Here is a 24,644-nt window from a genome sequence, read left to right as displayed (position 1 = left end):
GAGTCCAAGTCCTGTGATCAAGGTTTTCTACACTTCATCTGACGAACCTTGTGAGGCGGGTTCTATATAATTTTCCCGTTTCAGAGAAAAAGGCAAGTAACATTCAGAAAGACTAACGTATTCGTGATCAAGAGCCGGTTACTGGCAGGGGCTGGGCTGGAATCAGCACTGTGATTCTAAATCCAGAATCCGTTTCTTTCCATTACACTGTAGGGCGCGCTGTCCCCACGCCCTTGGAAGCTAGACTTAGACTACGCCCTGCGAAGGCAGCCGTCAGCCTTCTTCAGGGAATGTTTGTTCACCGGTACACGTCTAGATCCTGCAATGGTCACGAACCACGCTTCCCAACGGCGAGCCAACACGCCCAGCCTAGCAGGACGCCGGGCTCCTTCCTCCCGCGCTATCACCCTCCTAACGGGTAGCTCCGCCTCCTGCCCCGATTGGCTGGCAGGAGAGAGGCGGGGCCCAACGATTGGCTGCGCAGAGGCCGCGGGCTGACGTGGCGGGGTCGACGTGAGCGCCTGCAGAGCTGCGGACTGAACTGATCTGAGGCGGCGGCGGCCAGACCCACGCGGGGCAATGCCGCTGGAACTGGAGCTGTGTCCTGGGCGCTGGGTGGGCGGGCAGCACCCGTGCTTCATCATTGCCGAGATCGGCCAAAACCATCAGGGCGACCTGGACGTGGCCAAGCGCATGATCCTTATGGCCAAGGTGAGGGGAGCGCCCTGGAGGAGAAGCAAGCCGGAAGGGTGCGGGGCCTGGGGATGGCCGGTCTGGGAGAGGGGGGTCCCTCCACCCCGCTCTGTAAAGGGGCGGGGCCGCGGGGAGCCGGGACCCTCTGCCTCTAGCTTGCCAGGGTCATTTCACAATCTTTCGAATTCTCTTTTTCATCCCTCCACCCTGACTTGCAATTGCCTCCCCGACCATCCCTTCTTGGTGGCAGAATGATCTTTCTAAAACACAGATTTGATCAGGTCGTACCCCTGCCTGGCACCTTCAGTTGTAACCCTTTTCCAACATATTCAGAAAGAGTCAGGAGGCTTTGGCTAGAAATAAATGACAAAGATTTATTCAAGGGTCTTAGAGTTTGGAAACGCACTTAGGCAAAAACCCAGAAGTGTTCCAAAGAAGAAAGGAAAGTTAAGAGTTCTTATAGTAAAGTCACATCCTTGAGAATAATCAGTCCTGCATCCTTAGCACTTGGCTTGGTCCAGGACACGTCAGTTGGATGTCAGGTTGTCTGGATGATAGATGCCAGGAATTCTGGTCATGTCCTAACTCCTTAGGGAATAGGCAGCGAGTTATCTGCAGGTTTGATGTATGTCGGCATTGATCCAACGAACAAAGTGTGTTGTACAAGGTGTGATTAAACAATATGGTGAATGTTTAAATAAAAAAAAAATTACAGTAAAAGACACATTGCCATTAATCCCCCTCAAAATACTCCCCCTCATTTTGAGCACACTTATCCCATCATTCTTGACACTTTCTGAAGCAGTTCTGAAAGTCCTTTTTTTGTGTCTTTAGTTGCACTGTCATGGCTGCCTCGATGTCCTGAATCATTTTGACTTTGGGGAAGAGCCAGAAGTCGCATGGTGCCAGATCTGGTGAATAAAGTGGATGAGGACACACTGTAATGTTTTTATTTGACAGAAATTGCTGTACCAGAAGCAATGTGTGACATGCAGCGTTGTCATGATGGAAGATGATTTACAGCACACTTTAAAACACAACTTCTCTCAACCGTAGCTCATACCCGACTAACTGTACCAAACAAGTTGAAACTTGTCACACACTGTTACTAAGGTTTGACATGCTGCTTCCCGTATTGAAGATCCCTGCCTTTCTGTTGGATGGCCCTTGGCAGCAGCATTCACCGTATTTTGAGATCACAATGGGAAGGATCTGTGTCACATATTGCTTCTGGTACAGCAATTTCTGTCAAATAAAAACATAGTGTGTCCTCATCCATCTATTCATGAGATCTGGCACCCTGTGACTTCTGGCTCTTCCCCAGAGTCAAAATGACCATGAAAGGTAAAGGTTTTGAATCAATTCAGAACATTGAGGCAGCTACAACAGCGCAACTAAAAACACTCAGGAAAGAGGACTTCCAGAACTGCTTCAGAAAGTGGCAAGAATGATGGGATAAGTGTGTTTGATGTGAGAGAGAGTATTTTGAGGGGGATTAATTACAATGTGTCTTTTACTGTAATCAATTTTTTAATTTAAACATTCACTGTAATTTTTTATCACACCTCGTATCTCTAGGTATTGATGCAGGACTGGAAAGTTCAAAAATTTAAGTTCCCAGGCAAGTGCAGATAAGAAAAAGAATCATTTTCCTCATGCGTCAACCTTCTTAATACTAATAATTTAGCAGTTTGGTTAAAATGACTCCGTATTATTTTTCTCTGTCTTCACTTTCCTCACCTTTAACATAGCCTTCAAGACCTTGATGACCTGGCCCCTTCCTACCTGTCATTTTTCATCTCAGACATCTTCCAGTGACACTGAATTACTTCCCAGAATTTTTGGAAGTTCTGGAAGTTGCTGTGGTCTTTCTCACCTGCCATTTGTTGTGTTTGGAATGTGAACTGGTCAAATGCCAGGACACTGGGTTCAAATCCTGACTCCAGCACTTACCAGTTATGTGAACGTAGGCGAGTTACTTAATCTCTGTGAGCCTCAGTGCCTCATTTGAAAACCAGACTTGATAATAATAGTACTTGCCTAAGAGTTACAAGGATCAAATGAGATAACTCATGTAAAGCTCGTAGCACAGTACTGGGCATATGAGGTTCAATACTGTCATGTTCCACATAACGATGTTTGGGTCAAAGAGAGTCAGCAGTGGTCCCGTGAGTTTATGATGGAGCTGAGAAATTCGTATTGCCTAGTGACACTGTAGCCATTCTAATATCATAGGGCAATGCTACTTATATGTTTGTGGTGATGCTGGTGTAAGCAAACCTGCTCAACTAATTACATAAAAGTATAGTTGACCCTTGAAGAACGTGGAGTTAGTCCCCCACTCCCACCCCACTGCAGTCAAAAATCTAAGTATAACTTTGACTTCTCACAAAACTTAAGTGACTCTCCGTATCCACAGGGGATTGATTGGTTCCAGGACCCCCGCTGATACCAACATTCTGGATATTCGCATCCCCTATTTAAAATGGAAGAACAATGCACATAGTCAGCCCTCCTCATCTGTGGATTGGTTGAGTCCATGGATGCAAAACCTAGGGATACAGAGGGCTGACTGTATATTTATTGAAAAAATTCTGCATGTAAGTGGACCCACATAGTTTAAACCCATGTTGTTAAAGGGTCAGCTGTATAGCACCATTACGTACAGTACATAATACTTGATAATAAATGATTATATCACCGGTTTTTGTGTTTACTATACTTCTTATCATTATTGTAGAGTGTATTCTTTGTACCTATTTTTTTTAAAGTTCGCTGTAAAAGTGTGCTGTGCCAGCAGCAGCTTCATACATCTATTTATCTTGTTTCTTGATTGCATCATTTTATCTCGTGCTTGATTTGATCCTGTGTTGTTTTGTACAGTAACATGCTGTATAGGCTTGTGGCCAAGGAGCAAGGGGCTATGCCTGCGTATAAAGTAGGCTCTGCCATCTAGGTTTGTATAAGTACACTCTGTGCTGTTCACACAAAGATGAAATTGCCGAGGGAGACATTTCTCAAAAAATAAATCTGCTTGAATGACTGTAAATGTTCATGATTAGGTTTTATTTTAGTCTTTCAGGACTAACTGCTTTTATGGAACCTACTGAATCATAAAAATACCTTTAAAGAGTAACAGTTGCTAACATTTTTTAGTGCTTATCCATCAGCTAATTGGGTTAAGTGCTTTACATGTACCATCTCACTTAATTCTTACAATGGTGCGAATGCTGTTGGTCTCATTTTAAAAGGCTCAGAGAAGATAAGTGACTTGTCCAAGGGCACACATATAGTGAATAATGGATATCAGAGCTTTGCTCCTATCTGCTGGGCTCTGAGTTTTATACTGTAACATTGTTTTCTAAGGGGAAATTCCTGCTCTTCATTAAAGCAACAACCTGTTTTTCTGAGGAGGTGTACCCTCTGAATGCTGAAGTTGTAAAAATACCTAGAGGTGTTAAAGACATGGAAATAAAGTTACATTTTTTCTCTTTTTCTCTTGATTTTGAAAGATTGTTGGGGGGGGAGGGGGAGAAGAATGAAGACGTTGAGGCTAAGTTATAGTAGAAAGCACTGGACAAGAATCAGATATCATTTACTAGCTGAATAATCTTGGGCAGGTGACTTTTCCTCTCCAGACTTCAGTTTCATTTGTTTTACAATATGTACATTTTAAATTTAAATTAGTGGAATTTTTTGAAATGTTTATGTTTTAGGATTTTTTTTTTTTGGTCTTAGTTGCCAAATGGAGTCACATTTTTGTCCAGTGTGTTATGTACAAGCTGGCTTGTTCATATAATGAATGTTTGCGATTTTAAAAGTTGAGTTCATTCAATCATTTTTATTTTATTAAAACAAAGCTTATTGTATATATGAAAAGAAAGCTTCTTATAATTAGAGATTTGCTAACTGAATATACTTTTAACTTTTAAATTTTGATGCAAAGGGAGCATCACACCTTGGCTCGTCCTGGAGTTCTGCTGCTTGTTTTTTTGCCGGTAAAGAAGAAGTAAAACCTTGAACCAAGAAACCATGAGTATAATAGTAAAACAGAGACAGTAATTGTGTTTTTCTGAACCTAGAATTCACCATAGCATGACACAGATAAGGAAATCACTCATTTTTAGGAAAGAAGCTGAAAAGAGAAGAAGAGGAACCCATTCTCAGGTTACCCCTGTTGTCCTGTGGAATGTAGTAGACCTTTATCTGACCTTTATCTTGTCTTTAGTAGTATCTGCTACTTCACTTTTATCATCTTCCTGTAAAGGGAAGATTTGCCCAGATGAAGACAAGCTTTTTAACTTCTTGGGGGTTAAGTTTACTTCTTGAAATAAAGGTGAGAAGCAAAGGGAGCCTGAGGGACACTCTGTGAAGACCTCAGCTTGCTGGAGGCCTGGGCGTAGCAGGGGTCCAGGCTGCTGTCCTGGGCCAGGACACACATGGTCTGTAGCCTTTTGGAAAGCGATCTGGCTGGCTCTGCTGGAGACTCATTGTGCCCTCTGGTCAGGTCACTCTGAGCCTTGGGACCTTCATCTAGACAATGAGAACTGTGTTACCCAATGTCACTTTCAGTTCTAAGGTTCTTTGAACTGCTTTCCAGTGTCCAGTCCTGACTATGCCATCTTGTGGTTTTCCCAGGAGTGGAAGCAGCATTCTTAGCGCAAACATTTCTGGAGTCAAGGTTTTGAACAGTATGAATACCTCTGTGTGTACAGAAGTGTCAGTAAACTGAGATATTAGAGGAGTTGCCTTAATGTTTCTATTGAGTGTTTTTTAAAAACAATTTTGAGAGATTGGAGGCTGAGTGGCAATAGAATTATAGCTTTTATAGCTAGACAATCCAGCTTTTCTATTATAGCTTCTGTTCAGTCAGGCTGGGGCATTTCTAAGTTTCGTTTATTTGCTTTTTACCCCAGAACCTCTTGTTCAAACAAGATATCATGCAGTAAAGCACAAGTGCAAAATGGCTAAAAGCAGAATTGTTCCTTTGTTTCCTGCCCTGGTAAGGGGCTCCTCAGAACAGTTACAGGTCCCGGAGCTAGCCCAAAGCAGTTATTTGTATAGATAAAGAAACTGAGTCCAGAGACAGCAAGTGATTTATACAAGAGTTAGGCTCAGATTCTGGGTTTTTTTCTCCTGAATTCTAGTCCAGGGTTCATTTTACTATCCTCTGCTTAGTTACACAACTTAATAGCTTCCTAAACGGTTTGATTAATTATTTTTAATGTTACAACATAAAGCTCTCTAAAAAGCCCGTTGCTTTTTTTCCTTTTAAGGGGAAAGCCCCATCCCTGACCTTTGCTTCCTTTCAGACTTTTTGCTTCTCCTGTTCTTCGTGTTTGGAGGTTCTTAACACCTCTGTAAATCAGTATTGTTTTTAAAGATAATGGTGTCATAGCAGTTTCCCCAATATTTCTCTTCTCTCTGAGAATCCACGACAGGTCATTGAAAAGAGCCCTAATCTGTGTTGCAGGAGTGCGGGGCTGATTGTGCCAAGTTCCAGAAGAGTGAGCTGGAGTACAAGTTTAATCGGAAAGCCTTGGAGAGGCCGTACACTTCGCAGCATTCCTGGGGGAAGACGTATGGGGAGCACAAACGCCACCTGGAATTCAGCCATGCCCAATACAGGGAGCTGCAGAGATACGCCGAGGAGGTTGGCATCTTCTTCACCGCTTCTGGCATGGATGAGGTGAGCCCTCTGCCGCTCTGTCACTGGCCACTTTAGCAGACCCAAGGGGCAGCGGGTGGTCTGCTGGCTTTTGGCTTAGAACCAGCTCCAGCACTTGCTCACTTTAGACTTTTCTGTGCTTTCTGGACCTAGAGCTACCCATGGCATTAACCAGATAAATGCCCAGCTAAATGGAAGGCCAGAGGCAGCAGTGGCCCGATGAGAGTTTGTGGGAAGAGCACCATAGTTTTCCAAACAACTTATGTCTGGGAGTAGAGTGCAGCCACGCTGGAATCTCAGAGTCCCTCAAGCTTGTGGGAGACCCCCACTGGGCCAGTTTTCCCCCAGTGAGAAGGGGCCTGGATTAGGAGTCAGGAAAAGTCAGTTCTGACAGGTGTCTACCCTTGCTGAGTGGCCTTGGCTGATTTAGGTGGGGTGGCATTTGCGTCATCCAGAAGGGAGTGGCACACAGGCTGGCCATGCTGACATCCTGGAAGAGTCTAGCTGGTGCCAGGTCTCGGGTCCCATCTGCTCTGTGACCTGCCTCTTCAAGATTCCTTCACATGCTCTTTTTTATAAATGTAAAACATTTTTAATTGTAAAAAGAATACCACAGAAAGTTTAGAAAACAGGATACGGGGGGGGGGGGGGGGGGGAACGTGACCCATAATCCCTACAGCGTAGCTCTTTTTATTTATTTCCTCCTGAAGTCTTTTTATACACTATTTTATTACCTGGTTTTTATATTTGTGAATATTTAGTTCCATGTATGTTTTTCCCAGTTCACATTATACCACAAGCTTGTACCCATAGCTTGTTTTTATTCCAGCTTTTTTGAGATCTAATTGACATACAACTCCCCACATGCTTAAAGATTTTAGTGGCAGTGTAATGTTTATTTTGAGGATTTAGAAGGTACATAACCATTTCTCTACTTTTGGACATTCAGTTTTTTATGCTTATAAATAATAAACTTTGCAGAAATGGATCACTAGATGAAACCTAAGAACATTTGTGTGGCTCTTTTAATCAACCAGAATATTTAAAGTGACCCCAGTTCATTCTCTAGGCCTCTGACCCTTTGTGCCACAGTTCCAATCCCAAAATATGTCTGTAACTTGAGACCAAGGAAGCATAAGGTTAGTGTAGGCCATTCGTAGTTTAAAAATGGGTGGGACGGCAGAGAACCTGGGCCTCTGAGCAACTTGACAAGTCTAGGCTTCCGTTCTGTAGCCCAAATTCATTCCTTCATTCACAGGATTGATAAGCATGACATTCTTCAGATCTAGTTGTGTGTTTAACAATCATAATTTCTTACTTTTAATTATATGTTATAGTTTACAAAATGTCTTCACATACAGTGATATGGTTTATCCCTGCTGTGCCCCATTTTACAGATGAAGAAACGGAGGCTCAGGAGGGCTGGGAAGTTTGTACAGTGTCACACAGCTGGGAAGGGGTCTTGAAGGCAGATCTGTAGCCTGCCTGGCTCAGCATGCTTTCTACTGTCCCTCAGCTGCCACCTGGGCATCAGTCCAGGTGTGTGTGGCTTCCCAGCACTTAGCAGAGCTTTGGGCTTCCCCTCTTCTCTTTGCCACTCTTACATTGGTAGCTGCTAGATAGTCTCTGGGTCTGAGAGCTGCCCCAGGGACAAGGGGACATTCTTTAGGAAAACCTACCTAAAGAAGTTGCTTAAAGCTATTGCTGGTTTTTAAGCAATTGAAATGGTGAGGCAGGGGCCTCACTCCATGTCCAGTTCCAAATCTGAGAACTGGGTTTGCCCAAAGTCAGTAAGAAGTGGTGACACATCAGAAGGGAATGGGTAAGTCACGTAGGTGTCAACAACAAAACCGACAGCCCAATAAGATATTTCAGGGATGTTACTGTGCTACTCACAGCCTGGGAGAGTTTCTGAGATTGTGTATGGTGTCCTCTAAAGACAGAGAATTGTTTTTTAACAGACAAATCAGAAGGTTTGCCTCTGGTTAAATAGTAATCTGTCTATATTGTTCTTTCAAAGACCTGCTGTTCTTTCAAAGTGCTGGTCACTTGGAGGACAGCAGGATGGAATTCAGGCTTCGTGGCCTAGGAACCAAGCATCCTGGAACGGGGCATTTTTTTCTGATCCCACCTTACATAGTTCTTCCTGAGGGAATTCTTCCTGTGGCCCTGCTTGGTGCAGGTCTCCACCCGCCCTGTTACGTTCTCCTAGTGCTCTTTGCTTCTGTAAGGATGTGTTAACTGTCACTCCTTCCTACCCGACTGTTAGTCCCACACATCCCTGGTGCCTGGTGCGCAGTAGAATGAATGAATGAGCCAAACTAAAGAGCTAGTGGCTTTTATCAGATCCTGAAAGGATCTGTAAGTCAAAAAAGGTTAAGTAGGAAAGAGTGTGGGTCTTAGGATCAGAAAGGTACGTGTTGTTTCTGGTTCTGCCACTAACTAGCTGAGTGATCAAGAATAAGAATCTTGAACACTTCTTGAGTGTTTCTGATACACCAAGTTCTGTGCTAGGTATTTTTAATGTATCAACTCCTTTATTCCTCTTAACAACCCCTTGAGATAGGACAATTGTTATCCCCATTTCACAGATGAGGAAAGTAAAGCACAGAGAGGGTATTGATAGCTACTGATCAGCAGAGGCTGATGTGGACCCATGCGGACTCAGGTGGACTATAGAGCCTCCCCTCCTGACCACACGCTTCCTGCATCTCCCCAGGCCTGTTTCCTCATAGGAAAAGGGCACGGGGGTAGAATAAAAACACCCAGTATGCAGGCTTATCCTGTGGAGTAGGTGAGACCATATATGTAAAGCACACGGCTCAGGGCAGGATCATGTCTGTGTGTTTACCGCCGTGACCCCAGATCCTGGTGCAGTGTCAGCCCATAGTATGTGCTTAGTAAATATCTTGCTAGAAGGAAGTTCATACCCAGGAAGTGGCATTGTTTTCATTACTTGCTTGTTTTGAGTATCGTGGGGTTCAGAACCTTGTGGAAGATTTCTCTTTGGCAACTGCCTGTAGGACTCAGACACTCAGGGACAGCCAAATGCTCATCCACACAGGGCAGGTTTGGGTTTAGGAAACTACTAATTGTTCTTGTGCCAAATGTGAGTAGACTTAAAAGTCCTGGGCAAAACTTTTGATATGAACTGATTTAGTAACGAGTCATTAAGTAGACAGATTTGTCTTGCAGGACCCATAAACAGGCTCTAGAGAGAATTTCCAAAGAAGGGTACAGTTGGATCCCTAGTATTGTCTTGGGAATAAGTGTACAGCCTTTCCCAGAGTAATTACTTTGAGAAGTACTTTCATTTGGAGGACTAAGTCCTGACCTGTTTGTTAAAAATAATTAGTCTCAGTGGCTTAGTGATTCTCCCCCACCACCACCATATAGTTGCTTCCTCAAGACATTGTTTTCCTAAAACCTGAGCATACCTAGCATTGAGTCCAAAGTAAGGAGAAATGGAAGAAATGTCATCCGGGAATTTCACTGAAGTGACAGCTAAAAACAATAACAAACCGAAATAACAAAAAATAAACAAACCAAAGAGTATGGCAGCGGTTCTCGAAGTGTGGTTCAGGAATTCATGAGATCTTTCAGAAGGTCCACAAGGCCCAAACATCTTTGTGCTCCTCAAATGTTATTTGCCTTTTTCACCGCCACTCTCTTGCAAGTGTATAGTGGCATTTTCCAGAGGCTGTGTAATGTGTGATGAGAGCGTCCCTCTGGCAGTGGTTAATGAAAGGTGGGCTATATGTTCTTTTTTTTCTAATAATAGTTTTATTGACATACCGTACAATTCACCCAATTAAAGTATGCAATTAAAGTTTTAGTGTATTCATAGAGTTGTGTGACCAAAAACACAGTTTTAGACCATTTTTATCACCCCAAAAGGAAACACTGTACCCATTAGCAGTCATTCCGCATTCTAATTCTCCCAGCCCGAGGTAAGCACTAACCTGTTTTCTGTCTGCAAATTTGCCTATTCTGGACAATGCATATAAATAGAATCAGACTCTGGGTGGACCTTTGTGACTGGCTTCTTTCACACAGCGTCATGTTTTCCAGGTTCATCCATGTTGTAGCACGTATCAGTGACATCTGAATAAGATCAGTGGACTCTGTCAGTGTCACTTTCCTGGTAGTTTTGTAAGCTGTTACCAGTGGGAGTTACTGGGTGAAGTGTACTTATGATCTGTCTGTGTTATGTCTTATAGCTACGTGGGAAACCATAATTACAGAATGAAGAATCTATATAAACAAAAGCTCTGTAGAGTCCTTAGTAATTTTTGTGAGTGTAAACACCAAGACGTGTGGGGCCCCATGCGGAATGGCGCAGCCCCAGGCGGTGCTGCCCACTGGTCAAGTGCATGGACCGTGGGGTCAGGTGTTGAGATTAAGGGTCTGCTTGTCACTCGGCTGTGTCGGGGTGTCCTGTGGGGCGTATTGGACGTCTCAGTGCTTCCGTGTCTTCCGCTGTAAAGTTGGTTAGTACCTGAGCCCATTTTATAAAGTTGTTAGGAGGATTAAGTGTGACCATTCACATAAAGCATAGCGCACAGCCAGCACTCAGCAAACAACAGCTGTAGTTGAGGAAAACAACCTAGGCCGAGGGTCTGGACGTCTGGGTTCTTGCCTTGTTCTGCTCTAAGTTAATCTCAGTGTGAGCTTGCAAGTCCCATCCCTGCTCTGGGCCCCCATTTCCTCCTATGGATGTGAACAAACCACTGTCCAAAGTCTCTCCTGGCTCTGATGTGCTGAGCCGTCGTAGGACCAGAGGAGACGTCACTACAGTGACGTAACACCTGGAGTGAGGACTTTCCTGCTCAGTCCATGTCTGCAGGCACCTGAGCTCCCAAATGCGGACTCAGGAGACAGGGCACCTCTTTGCATCTGTGAGGCTGCTTAGGAAAACTCACTTTAGGTTATTTGTTCCCAGGCGGCTTCAAGGTGAGAAGCAGGAGCAGTTAGGAGATAGATAGGCGCCTAGGTGTTGGGAGTTGGGGGCTGCTTCTTGGCCTGCACCCCTTTGGCTTCCCAGGAAGCACTTCTGTGTGGGGTATAGAATGTGTGCTGTGCAGCCATCCTGAGTTCAGGTCCAGGTGCTGACACTTACTATGTGGGCTCGGGCTCATCATGGTACCTCTGAGCCTCAGGCGTCCCCTCTGTAAAAATGGGGTAATAAAGATGCCCACCCACAGGGCTGTGGTAGGATTCAGTGAGATAAGACTGTGGGGTCCAAGGGTAGTGCAAGACCTGCGTCCACTGCTTGACAGCTTTTCTGTTACTTAGAACCCTCCGGAGTTTTTCTGCTCTACACGATCTGGGCAGGGAGACTCCTCTGTCCTAGGAATGCCATTTGTTCCCAGCTGGTCTCCTGACTGACTTGGGCACAGGAGGGGAAATGCATTGTTAAGAACCTTTACAAGAGTTAATTTGCTTTGCCAGCCAGGCCCCTTTGCTGAACTAGCACGTCCTGTCTACCCAGCAGTTAAAAGTGGGTTGGTCCCTTGTTCCGTGTTTACCTGGCAAGTGGCTCTGGGTATTTAGCCAGCCTAATTTCCTTATGGACATAAGTGCTTCTTTTCTCGGCTCTGCGCTCTGCATGCTGTCCTAGGGTGTTCTTTGTTTGCTAAGGAAAGGTGAGGGTGTGGCAGCCCCTCAGGGCACCTGGTCAGAGCTGCACAGGGTATGTGGACCTGGGCTGAACCGAGCAGAGCCTTTGGTGTTAGTGGAGAGTTCTGTTCAGAAAGCCCATGGAAGCCGATGGAGGTGGCCCTGAAGGACCCGCTGCCCTCGCACACAAGTGGCCCATCCTACGAGAGCGGCCCTTCCCTCCCAGCTCCACCTCCGCTTTCCTCCTCCCTTCCTTTCCTTTCCCAGCACTGCAGTGGGCCCCTTTTGCCCCCCCTTGCTCCCTCCCCCAAGGCGTGGTGCACTCTAACGGCAGGGGCTGAGGGCACCTTCCCCTCTCCATTCCTCACCCTGAGCAGCTCTCCAGCACCCCTTCTTCTCCCCAGTCATCACCATGGGCTTCTGTTTCCTTTCCTATAAGATCCCAAAACTAAGGGGAGTGGAAGGGGCTTTAGAAAAATCCCAGCTCCTCTCTTCTGTTACCTCTTAGATCAGTGGGCCCCAAAGTTTCTCACAGGACATGAAATGGAAAGGGGATTCTGGGCACACATTGTCAATCTTCATTAATGAATTTAGAATCAGTAAAGCCCCTCCCCCCAAATAAACAAGAGTTCTGAATTTAAAAGCTTGGGAAACACGGGGGTAGAAAAAGCTGGACAAGTGTATTTACTGGGACCCTGTAAGAGGGAGCTCTGGCAATGCAGCATTTCACCCAAACCAGTTTGCTGGTGGGACCCTTTTCTGTGTTTTTAACCCAGTTGAGTGCCCAGGGAGGGTCATACTGGCTAAGTTCTTTTCGGGCCAATTCCTTTCAGGCCTTTTGCTGTGGGGTGGGCGGGAGGGGAAATTGAGAGGCTGCCTGGCTGCGTCGCATCCCTAGATAGAAGGGGAATGGACAGCTGGGTGGGCAGGTCTAGGGGAAGCCAAGGAGCCCACAGAAAGAAGGGGGCCACTGGAGCTGATGCAGCCTGAGTTGGCCGGGGCACCCGGAGGGAAGGCTAGCATCACCCCAAGACTGAAGTTGGCGCCCTTTTCAGAGATCAATCTGAAATGACAGTTTTCTGAATGGCCACTAGGTGGGGATGGTTCCCAGGAAGACTGCAAAATGATGCGAGTCTGTCTATTCCTTCCCAGCAGGAATTTGCCCCCTTTTCCTCACTTGAAAAGTGTGGATTTTACAACTTCCGTAGGTAAGCTTTTATGAAGTGCTTTTTCTGCATTGGATCCTTCCTTGCCCCTGCTCGCTCTGCACCTCTCCTGAATGGGCTTAGATGTCTCTGTATGCCCTTGGGGACTTTTCCATCAGGAGCCACTCTCTCACAAGTTGAAAATTATATAGAAGAAAACTTAACATAGGGGTTTCCCTCTGAAAATATTTTCAGACCTAGTCCTCTGAAAATAGAAAATACTCTCTTTATCTGCCAGATAGCGTGAAAAGGGTGAGAAAATTTGACTTTGTTCAATAAACATTTAAACAGTGTTTTTCAGTTCCATTCTAGGGCTGCTTAACAGTGTAAGACACATAAACAGGAGAGAGTGAGCTAGAAAAATACAGAAGGGGAAGAGATAAGTAGAAGGGAGGAGTCAGCAAGAACTGCAGCAAAGGTGGCTTAGCACACTTGGAGGTAAGTGGCGCTCGGGCCACACTGGTCAGCGTCTCTTGGACAAAGGGGGTTGCAAACTGCCCTTGAACTGTTCATTGGCTGCTTAACCTCTCTGTATGGCTCTCCAGCAGCTCTAACAGATACATTATTACAGGACTTACATATGACGAAAATTATCTTCTGATGCAGCCACCGTGATTGGAGTAGCTCATCACCTGCTAGGAAGATGGACGAAGCTCAGGCCCCAGGGGGTTGATTTAAAGACCCTGTTGGCAGAATGACCTTTTCACACTGTTCCTTATCACCCCGGTGCCTTTTGGATTTTCAGGATGGTAACCTAGCTCCTTGCTCCTCGTAGGATGATTCACAGAGCAGCAGCCTTGGCATTGCCCAGGAACTTACTAGAAATGCAGACTCTCAGGCCCTACCCTAGACGTTCAGTCAGAGTTTGCATTTCATTCGGATAAGATCCCTGGGAGCTTCGTGTGCTGAATTTAAAGCATAGAAAGCACTGACCTAGCCCATCAAGTCTTCCAAACTCACTTCTGAAACCTAGGCAGTATTTTAGGATAGATAGAACAACTTAGATGTGTGGGGACATTGATTCTCTCCACTTCTGATTTTCAACGTCAATTTTTTAAAAATAGTAGTAAGTGGTAGTTTTTCAGGGTCTTGTAATTTGACAGCAAACTGAGATTTTACTCCTTAAACTGTAAGTGGCCTACTGATTTCCTTCAGCACGTGCTTGCTGACACTTCCCAATCTCCTGAGTCTTACTGATGACTCCCAGATAAGGACAGTGGAAGGCCCTACATAGGTGACCTCAAGCCGTGATGTTATGTCAACACAAAAAGCGACTGAGGTTCCTTTTTTCTGTGGGTGGCATGGTTTGAGGTCTGAAAGGGCTTGGATTTGATGGGCCCTGCCAGCTGTGGATCACTGTGTCAGGGCTGGGCCATAAAATGCTCCGTTTTTTCCTCTTTTGGCAAGGACTGAAATGGCCTTTCTTCCTGGCTTTTTGGTCCTGTGTAAAGGGTAAGGCCTTTGAGGGATGTTCATTTTCTCACTTGCCTTCACTGCCTGGTTTTCTGGGTCAAGATTAGGTCATAACCCGTTTGCATTTGTTCACTAGGCTCTGGGGCCCCAGGCCCCTGGGGAAGAAGATCTGGCCAGGCTTCTGATTCTTTTCCAGACTGAGTAGCCAGCGAGGGCCAGCATACAATGTTTGCTGGACAAATGGATGGGTGGCTCTGAGTGAAAGAACGTTTGAATTTGAATGAAATCTTGGACTGCTTTCACGTTGTTGGGAGCGCTCAGTCCCACTTGCTGGTGTGAGGAGGGGATTTCCTGTTTGTATGTGGCTCCTCGCCAGTCTTGAGGGCAGTGTTTTTGAACAGAGGTGAAAAAAGCTCCTTTGATTTTTGTAGATGGCAGTTGAGTTTCTGCATGAACTGAATGTTCCATTTTTCAAAGTTGGATCTGGGGACACTAACAATTTTCCTTATCTGGAAAAGACAGCCAAAAAAGGTGAGTGTTTAATTGTTGTCATAAAATCTGGGGGAGTCCAAATCATGTTTTTACTTCTTTAGTGATAACTAAAGGAGTCTCATGAAAACAGACTTTATTTAGAAATCTCTTTTCAATTGACATGTACTTCCACTTTTTCATGTGCTGACTTGAAAGGGAAGAAATTAAGGATGACAGTTGTTACAAGAATGTAATTAAACATTATTTTTAATTTATAACACATTGTATGAAATTGAGGATAGGACACTGTATATAAAGCGTATTAGAGGAAGCTCTGCCTTTGAGAACTATTCTGTAGGTGTACTATCTAATGTCTGCACGTGATAGTTGGTAAGGTGGTTTTACAACACGAATGATCTCATTTGATTCTCACAATCACCCGGGGACTGAAGCAGGTCATATAATTATGATGCTTTAGACTTACTTCGTAGATGAGGCATCTGAGACCTCACAGCCAGTAAGTGGCAGCCCTGGGCCTCACACACAGTCATGCTCTTTAATCTGGGGTCTGTGCTGACCCTACCTCACCTCTTAATCCAATGAGATGTTCCTCTTTCTCTGAGGAGTATGAAATTCCTCTGACTCCTTCATTCAGTTCACTTCACTAAATGATAGTGTTGGCGGGCGAGGGGCGTCTACAATAACCACGGTCGAGGGCAGGAACCCACCGAGCTCACCTCTGTTCCTCCACAGTGGCTGGCAGTGTTTGAGAGATGTTGTGGAGGCCAATTGAATGATGAGACCAGCAGTTGGGGTGTGCTTGAGGGAGAGTCAGAACCCCTAAAGAGAAAGTGACGATGGTGTTGGTGTTGGGTCACTCAGGCCGCCCAATGGTGATCTCCAGCGGGATGCAGTCGATGGACACCATGAAGCAAGTCTATCGGATTGTGAAGCCCCTCAACCCCAACTTCTGCTTCCTGCAGTGCACCAGTGCCTACCCGCTCCTGCCGGAGGACGTCAACCTGCGCGTCATCGCGGTGAGCTGGAGGGAGGGCCGTTATCTCCTTGGGCCGCTGCAAAATGGCTTTTTTTTAAAAAAGATTTTATTGGGGAAGGGGAACAGAACTTTATTGGGGAATAGTGTGTACTTCCAGGCCTTTTTTCCAAGTCAAGTTGTTGTCCTTTCAATCTTAGCTGTGGAGGGCGCAGCTCAGCTCCAGGTCCAGTTGCCCTTGCTAGTTGCAGGGGGCACAGCCCACCATCCCTTGCGGGAGTCAAACCGGCAACCTTGTGGTTGAGAGGACGCACTCCAACCAACTGAGCCATCCGGGAGCTCAGCGGCAACTCAGCTCAAGGTGCCGTGTTCAATCTTAGTTGCAGGGGGCAGAGCCCACCATCCCTTGCGGCAAAATGGCTTTTATTGGACCATGTACTGTGGGGAAAATGTCGCCTTTTTACAGCCAAAATTCTGACCACCTTGATGTGCTTTGGTTTTTTGTTTGTTTTTGTTTTGTTTTTTTAATTAAAGTTTATTGGGGTGACAATTGTTGGTTAAAGTTACATAGATTTCATGCATACAATTCTGTATTACATCATCTATAAATCCCACTGTGTTCACCACCCAGAGTCAGTTCTCCTTCCATCACCATATATTTGATCCCCTTTACCCTCATCTACCTCCCCCACCCCTTGAGGTGCTTTGGAATTGGAACATCCTTTGACAATCTTGCTGTTATAGAATCAAGTTAGAACCAACTGTGCAGCTAAGGGAGCAGACACATTCTAAAGAGGGTGATTGTTAATTAAATTTTCTTAAAACCAATCTTAATTTTGCACATTTTAGAGTTTAAGGTGGAGTCCTCACAGTTTTCGATATACATTTTTTTCGCTCATGTGTGACGGCCGTCAGAGGTTCCTCTTCTGTGAATTGCTGGCCTATGTCCTTTCTTAGTGCATTGTCTTTTTTTGTATGTGTGGTAAAATGTACGTAACATGAGGTTTACCATCCTAGCCATTTTCAGGTGGCTAGTTCAGTGGCGTTCAGTACCTCCACCTTGTGCCACCATCACCACTGTCCATCTCTAGAACTTCTTCATCCCAAACTGAAAATCAGCCCAGTAAATACTAACTGCCCATTTCTCCCGCCCTCAGCACCTGGCAGCCACCATTCTGTCTCTATGTATTTGACTACTCTAGGTACCTCATATAGGTGGAATCATACACTATTTGTCCTTTTATGTCACCTTCCTTCACTTAGCATAATGTCTTCGAGGTTCATCCGTGTTATACAGTATGTGTCATCACTTCATTCCTTTTTAAGGCTGAGTAACAGTCCATTGTGTATATACGCCACATTTTGTTTACCCATCAGTTGATATACATTGTGGATGTGTCCACCTTTTGGATGTTGTGAATAATGCTGTTAGGAACATTGGTGTACAAATCTCTTTTTGTTTTTGTTTTTTTCATATTGAATTGTAGGAGACCTTCATGAAACTTCTGGCTTTTCCTGCTCTGTGTTATGTGCCAGCTCTGTTATTTTCTACCAGTAATTCTGAGCATCCCTGAGGCTCAGACTAGTTACAGTGACGGCCTTGAGGGAACTGGTTAGAATGACAGCCTTGAGGGAGCTTTTCCTTTCCCAGGATTTGTCTACTCAAATTCAATCAGTTTATAGATGGTGAAGTCTAGTCCCAAAGGGAAAAGAACTTACTTGCCTGGGATCTCACAGTAGCTCGGTGGCAAAGCTGGGACTGGAATCCTTTGTCTCTTACTGTCTCAAGCCAACTCTATCAGTTTCTCCTGGTAGCAATTGAAACTTAACTTAATTAGGAATGTATGTATGTAATTATCATACAAAAACATTATGGTAATATTAGTGTAATTCTAAATATGTGTATATATGAGGTGTGACAGTTAAGTTTGTGAAACTAATTATCTGACCTCATATACACACATAATCCTGAAATGGCAATTAACCAGTTTTATATTTTCCTTTGAGTACAGTATTTGACATTTTTTGTGATAATGTAAGCTTTTGTACATGTTGCTATGCAGTCTTCATATTTAACTTTAAAAAATTAACCTTTTTTTGAAAACTGACAGATCTTTTTACTTAAACTTTCTATCCCTCCCAGTTGATAGTCTTCTCTATTTCTAGCCATCATGAAATAATGTTATTTTTAAAATTTAAATATGATTTTTAGAAATTCAAACAGCTTTGAATTACGGAACATAGAAAGTAAACATCCTCTGTAATCCCATCCCACAGAGATTACCATAATCAGCAATTTAGTATCTGTGACTCCAAATACTTTTCTTGATTTTCTCTCTCTGTGCAGCATGGTCCCGCTTTCCTTCCCCGCCCCCTCCAAGGTGCAGTCATGCCTGCTCTCTTGACACCAGGGCGCAGTGAGCATTATAAGTTGCCAGCCCTCCCCACCTCGGGCCCAGCCCACCATATTACAATGGTTTGAAGCCTCCGCCCCAGCATCGGGCATTCCCTTGTCCATCTCGTCCTGTAAGCCTGCTTTTCAAGGCCTTTGCCACTCAGCTTCCTCATCTTTTATTAAACCCCATCTGGGTCTTTCTAGTGTGCTTAAGCTTTCTGGTCACCCTCACTGACAAGACTCACTCAACTTAGAATGTCTTTTGTTGCATTCAGTGAATTATAGATAACAAATTAATTATTTACCATTTCCACCAAAGGATTGTTCGGAGATTGGGCTGTATATATTATTGATGGTGATATTTGTGCATATAACACACTTGCTTTCAGCAGCTCAGGCTAATTAAATGTGACAGGTGCTTTTTGGATGCGTTTAGGCATTCGGTTATAGCTCTGTTGTCATTCCTGGCGGTTTGCGCCATGTGAAACATTCTTAAAATGCATTCTTGATAAGAATAGCCATTATTCTGGGGGCATTTACAGTGTGCTGAGTGCTTTTCATGAATTTACAGCAGCCCTCGACAGGTATTATTATCTCCGATGAGGAGAGGCCCAGGGAGCCCAGTATCTTGCTTGCAGTTGCACAGATAGTGAGCGGCTAAACTGGACTCTAACCCAGATCTGCCTGGCTCTGGAATATATGCATAAAGCACCACAGTATTTAATCTTTTCTTTTTCTGTTTTAAAGGAATATCAGAAGGTCTTTCCTGACATTCCCATAGGGTATTCTGGGCATGAAACCGGCATAGCAATATCTGTGGCTGCAGTGGCTCTGGGGGCCAAGGTTTTGGAGCGTCATATAACTTTGGACAAGACCTGGAAGGGGAGTGACCACTCGGCCTCACTGGAGCCTGGAGAGCTGGCTGAGCTGGTGCGGTCCGTGCGCCTCGTGGAGAAGGCCATGGGCTCCCCCACCAAGCAGCTGCTGCCTTGTGAGAGAGCCTGCAACGAGAAGGTGGGTGCCGCCCGACCCTGCCAGGCTCCACTGCTCTAAGGGGCTACAGTGGGCTTCCCTGCCAGGTAGTCAGGACCAACCCTGTCTGAGCCCAGGCCAGTGGGATGAATGTCGCTCCAGCCTGCTGAGTCTCTCTGGGCTCAGATTAGCAGTGGGAGAAACATGTCCTTTCAGGCGACTGTAGCAGTTCCTCTGACCACCTAGGATCATCTTGTAATTGCTGACTAAGTCTGTGAAGCCTGTGGCCCCAGTTTCTAGACTCCAGGAGATGTAAGGGGGTGGTGGTAGTGTCCAGGGCCTTGTGAAGCACTCAAGTTAAGTCTGGGGTCCCTTGGAGTAGGTTAAGTCTTGAGAAACATTCAGGGGTTCTGTGAGACGGGGAGAAGGGCCTGTGATATGTTGAGGGATCCTTAATTGGGGGAGGCACTTGGTAAAATAAGGGCAGTGGGTTGTCTTGGGCGTTGGTGGGTGGCTGGCGGCAGCAGATTGTCTTGGGGTTGATCGGTGGCTGGTGGCAACGGGTTGTTGCAGGGGGCTGGTTGGTGGGAAGGAGCAGTTTAAGCTGTGTAGCATTGACCTTCAGACAGAGGAAATGCTGAGGCTCACTGCCTGGCACACTGACCATCTGGGCTTCTCGGAAGCTTTGGCCTGGACTGGCCTTGGCCTCTGAGTCATAAAGCCAGGCGTCCCGGGGTTGCCAGGAGTACACACGCCTAGTCTGCTGCAGGCTGGCTGGGTCGAGGCAAAGATCAGCCATCAAGCATGTGTGGGGAATGCTGTCGTCTTTTATCCTAGTGGGGACCCACTCTCTCCCCTCCAATCAAAGCTGCATATGCATCAGGAAATTAATAGCAAAAAGAAACAAACTCCTTGCTAGAGGAAAAGGGGAGAGAATTATACCAGAAACCAGATGAGAGTTGCGCGTTTAATTTGGTTCTGAGTCTCTGGCTCCCCGAGCAAACAGTGAAATATAACAGGATGCATAATCTGATAATCATCCATGGACAGACATTTTGTCCTGGCACTAAATTCTAGAATGGATTCCTTGGCCCTGACATGGAAGCTGTAGCATAATCTAATAGATAATTTAACAACATTATGGACAAGACGTAGAAATGCTGGCCATGAACTTCAGGTATCCTTCAGTCTGCTCCCCTGCCTGTCCTGTCTGCCCCATCCTAGGAGGCCCCTTTTCCTGTCTTCTGAACATCGGTTGTACTTACCATCCTGTGAGCCCTCCACATTCCTATTTTGCTGAGCAAGGTGACCGCTATATTCATGTCCCTTGAGAGCAGTGGGCAGGAATGAGGAATCCTAGGTTCTCATCCCAGCTCCCTGCAGCCTTGGCCAATGCACCTGCCCTCTGTGAGCCTCAGTTTCCCCATGTTTAAAATGAGATCTTGAATGAACTAACTGATGACAAAAGTAAATGACATAACTTTCACTTACCAGGAGCAGTCTGTGTTCCAGGTAGATTACACAGATATCACCAGTCCTTGTTGTCGTCTGACAAGTGGAGGCATTGTTAGTTCCCATTTTACAGAGGAACTCAGCCACTGCTGGGATCTGGACCAGCTGACTGGGATTTGGACCTGACTCTGTTTGGTGACATTATCTGAGCCCTTTCCTTTGCACTTTATTGTGAAGGCCCCTCTTCCTACGTTGGCTGAGTCCCTTCCAGTGTGAGATACTCTATGAACCGAGGGGGAAAATTTAGTCCCTATTATCAAGGTACCTTGTGAACACTGATCGGGGACCTTGGGCATAAAGCAACGTGCACTAGTCCCTTTTGTGAGACTGGCACTGAGTCTTCATTTTATCCATAGCTGGGCAAGTCTGTGGTCGCCAAAGTGAAAATTCCAGAAGGCACCATCCTAACACTGGACATGCTCACTGTGAAGGTGGGTGAGCCCAAAGGCTACCCTCCTGAAGACATCTTTAGTCTGGTGGGCAAGAAGGTCAAGGTCACTGTAGAAGAAGATGACACCATCATGGAAGAATCCGTAGAAAATCATGGCAAAAAAATCAAGTCTTAAAATAAAGTGCCATTCTCTGAGTTCTGAATTGCCTTGCTGGTACTGTTGGGTATGTCTGGGTGAGGTGGGGCAGGAGTGGTGGTCTCCAGAGACCCGGCTGTCAACCACTAATAGACAGTAGACATTTGGGGGCCATGCCCTGTGTCAAGCCTGTTGGAGGGATACAAGAGAAAATACCACTGCCTCTGCTTCAGGTTGGTGGGCCCAGAAGGGGAGGTGGGCTCAAAAGCAAATCATCACCCTCCAGTTGTGTGGATGCAAGAGGGCCGAGCGCTGGCTGTATGAGTCCTCTCCTTTAAGCCTTCATTCTAACTGCCCACAAAGCCAACACAAATGACCCAAAATCTCCTCTCCAGACCTCCAGCCGTCTCTCTCCATTGCCCTATTCCCTGCCCACCCTGGGACTCTGTCCAGTTAGTCTATGGTGATCATTTGGTATTAGAGCAAGGGTTGATCAAAGGGTCTTGCAGGCAGAGAAATGCCCAAAGTACTCATATCTCTGGGAGGAAAGAGAGGGAAATGGCATTCATTCCTTATTTCAACAGATATGGAGGGCCTGCTATGTACCAGGCCCTGCTTCATTTAGGTCTTGAGAATATAGCCCATATCCCTTCCTCATGGAACTTCCATTCAGATGGGGACAGGTGCACAATAAACTAAGCGCATAGTAAGTAAATCAGTCTGATAAAAGGTGACATGTGCAATGGGGAAAAAAAATAGAGCCACGTAAGGGAGATGGGGAATGTGGGGCTTGGTGTATTTATAGGTTGTGGCCACTTTGAATATGGTGGTAATGCTGAAACCAGTCCTTCTATAATCCATAATGAAATGATAAACCCAGCTAATAAAAAAGATCGCTTTTACTTCCTTGAACTTTTCACAGAGATCCCATGTTATATTCCCCTTTGTTCTTTGAATCAATAGAGATTAATTCTTTTCGAATGTATTTTCAAATTCCTAACCTTTGTTTACATTTGACCTTGTTTACTATAACTCCTCTCATTTCAAAGTGTTTGAGTCTCTTTTCAAATGCATACATTAGCCTTTTGAAGCTTCTTGTCAGTGTAGAACCTCTCTCACAGGTAGATCCCCAAACAGTTTCTGGAAAAGCACTCCTGTGTGTAGGTGGGGTGGGATAGGAATCTCGGGAAAGTTAGAATAGCCCAGGCTACTCTGTAAACTTCGGGTGGGTTTCCCTCACACGGCAGGAATCAGTGAGGCTCAGAGATGGAAGAGCCCCTGAGGTCACAAATCTTAATTGTCTTTTGTGTAGAGGACTGTTGGAAAGAATTGTGAAGGAGGGCCATTGTGTAGAACACACTTCCCACCAGGGCACAGAAAGAAAATGAGAGCCTGTGTTTATGGTATGTGCGGGTAAGGTACGGGACTGCCCTGAGGGTGGAAGGATTGATATCAGGGCATATCTCTAGCCCATTCAGGTTGGGAAGCTCAGTTCTAGAAGACATCCCTGAGCACCTACCAGGTGGGAGATACAGTGCTGAGCCCACAGTGAGGCAGCAGATGGTCTCTGTCGGAGAGTTCACAGCCTATTGGATGCAGTTATCTCCACAAACAGAATCCCATGTGTGTGAATTGCTGAGATGTTTTCCAAGAGTCATGGGAGCCATGGGAGTAGGGATGGGTGAAGAGGTGAGGCCAAGAAGGCCTCCTGGAGGAGGTGGCACTTTAGTTCAACCTTACAGGTTGAGAAGTGACTGCCGGAGGAATCGTGGGATGGGGTGCATAGGCTTGGGAAGTGCCCAGTGTCTAGGGACTAGCAAGTGATGGTCTAGCAGGGAATGGCCACATGGAGAGGAAGGAAGGAATTTAGAAGGTGGTCGGGAAGGAAACAAGGGCTTTAAAAGCCTGCTGAGTTTAGACTTTGTTCTATAGGCATTGGGAGCCATGGAAGGCTTTTGAGCAGAACATGGTAGACTCAGAGTTGGGCCCCCCTTCACACATCCACTCTCCTCCCATCCTGTCTATAAGGCTGTCCCCTCCTTGTAGATGGACTCCTGCCCACCAGACCCTGCCCACCTGTGTGCCCTCTGCTAGGCTGTGCCCCCACTAGGCTGACATCACTGCCCCCTGCTTCCTGACAAAGTGGACTTGCAGAAATGGAAGAGATGGTGCAATAGGCAAGGGGAGGATTCCTGAAACCTGTAAAAGTTAGTAAGGGCAAAAGACGGCTTCATTATTGGTAAAGGATGATCATAAAGATGCCAAAAGTGGGGCGGACGGGTGGCTCAGCTGGTTAGAGTGCGAGCTTTGGGCAACGGGGCAGCCAGTTCGATTCCCACATGGGCCAGCGAGCTGCACCCTCCGCAACTAGAATGAAGTCAGTGAGCTGCCGCTGAGCTGCTGGGTGGCCAGATGGCTCAGTTGGGTGGAGCGTGGGCTCTCAACCACACGGTTGCCGGTTTGACTCCCGCAAGGGACGGTGGGCTGTGTCCCCTGCAACTAACAACAGCGACTGGACCTGGAGCTCAGCTGCGCTGTTATGCGGGGTGACATGCGGGGTCTCAGCTCCCGCTCCCCACACAAAAATGCATGATATGGTGAGGCCAAAAAGGAACACCCACAGAGCCATAGATAGGGGAGTCATACCTCTATATTCTCGCTGGTGGCTGGGCGAGACACACGAAGTAGGATCCACATGATCCGCAATCCTGTCTGCTTCTCTGCCAACCAACCGACCCCTTGCCAGCTGCAATCCGTGCTTGCTAGCTCAGCCACAGCAGTTATATCAGTGGCCAATGGCTAACTGGTTACAGCTGATGGCCAACTAGTCACAGCTGATGGCCATCTACTACCCGAGCCAGCACCTTTCCATGTGAGGCCGAGAGCCTGGAAACTGCACTCCTGGCTCTGTCCCCACATGCGCCCTCCACAACTAAGATTGAAAGGACAACAACTTGGAAAAAATCCCGGAAGTACATAGTGTTCCTCAATAAAGTCCTGGTCCCCTTCCCCAATAAAATCTTCAAAAAAAAAGATGCCAAAAGCTACATTATACTATCTTAGATAGAAACAGCTGGGAGGGAGGTTTAGGTTTTGTTTCCCCAGAAGCAAGCGCTTAGTTATCTTCGGAAGTGAAGTCCCCATCTCTGGAGATAGTCAGTCAATCAGGGACCAG

General features: G+C 45.9%; 1 protein-coding gene across 1 annotated transcript; it reads left to right on the top strand.

Annotated features, from left to right (window-relative positions):
- Window positions 1-459: 459 nt before the first annotated feature.
- NANS (N-acetylneuraminate synthase) lies at window positions 460-21,528 on the top strand. The gene is made up of 6 exons (XM_019729204.3): window positions 460-711; window positions 6,167-6,382; window positions 15,030-15,129; window positions 15,952-16,106; window positions 19,206-19,472; window positions 21,299-21,528. The coding sequence occupies exons 1-6, from the start codon at window positions 580-582 to the stop codon at window positions 21,506-21,508; spliced, it is 1,080 nt and encodes a 359-aa protein (XP_019584763.1). The 5' UTR covers window positions 460-579; the 3' UTR covers window positions 21,509-21,528.
- The last annotated feature ends 3,116 nt before the right edge of the window (window positions 21,529-24,644 follow it).

Source organism: Rhinolophus sinicus, chromosome 16, assembly GCF_057876585.1.
Source record: "Rhinolophus sinicus isolate RSI-liver-muscle chromosome 16, RSI-T2T, whole genome shotgun sequence".
Taxonomy (NCBI): Eukaryota; Metazoa; Chordata; class Mammalia; order Chiroptera; family Rhinolophidae; genus Rhinolophus; species Rhinolophus sinicus.
This window is presented reverse-complemented; position numbering and strand designations above follow the sequence as displayed.

What these genes read in the sequence shown, in the direction of transcription:
- NANS (XM_019729204.3), top strand. Translation starts at nt 580, where the DNA reads ATGCCGCTGGAACTGGAGCTGTGTCCTGGGCGCTGGGTGGGCGGGCAG. An exon ending in GGAAAAGACAGCCAAAAAAG is followed by an intron (nt 15,130 to 15,951) that starts GTGAGTGTTTAA and finishes TGGGTCACTCAG; the next exon opens with GCCGCCCAATGGTGATCTCC. An exon ending in AGAGAGCCTGCAACGAGAAG is followed by an intron (nt 19,473 to 21,298) that starts GTGGGTGCCGCC and finishes TTTTATCCATAG; the next exon opens with CTGGGCAAGTCTGTGGTCGC.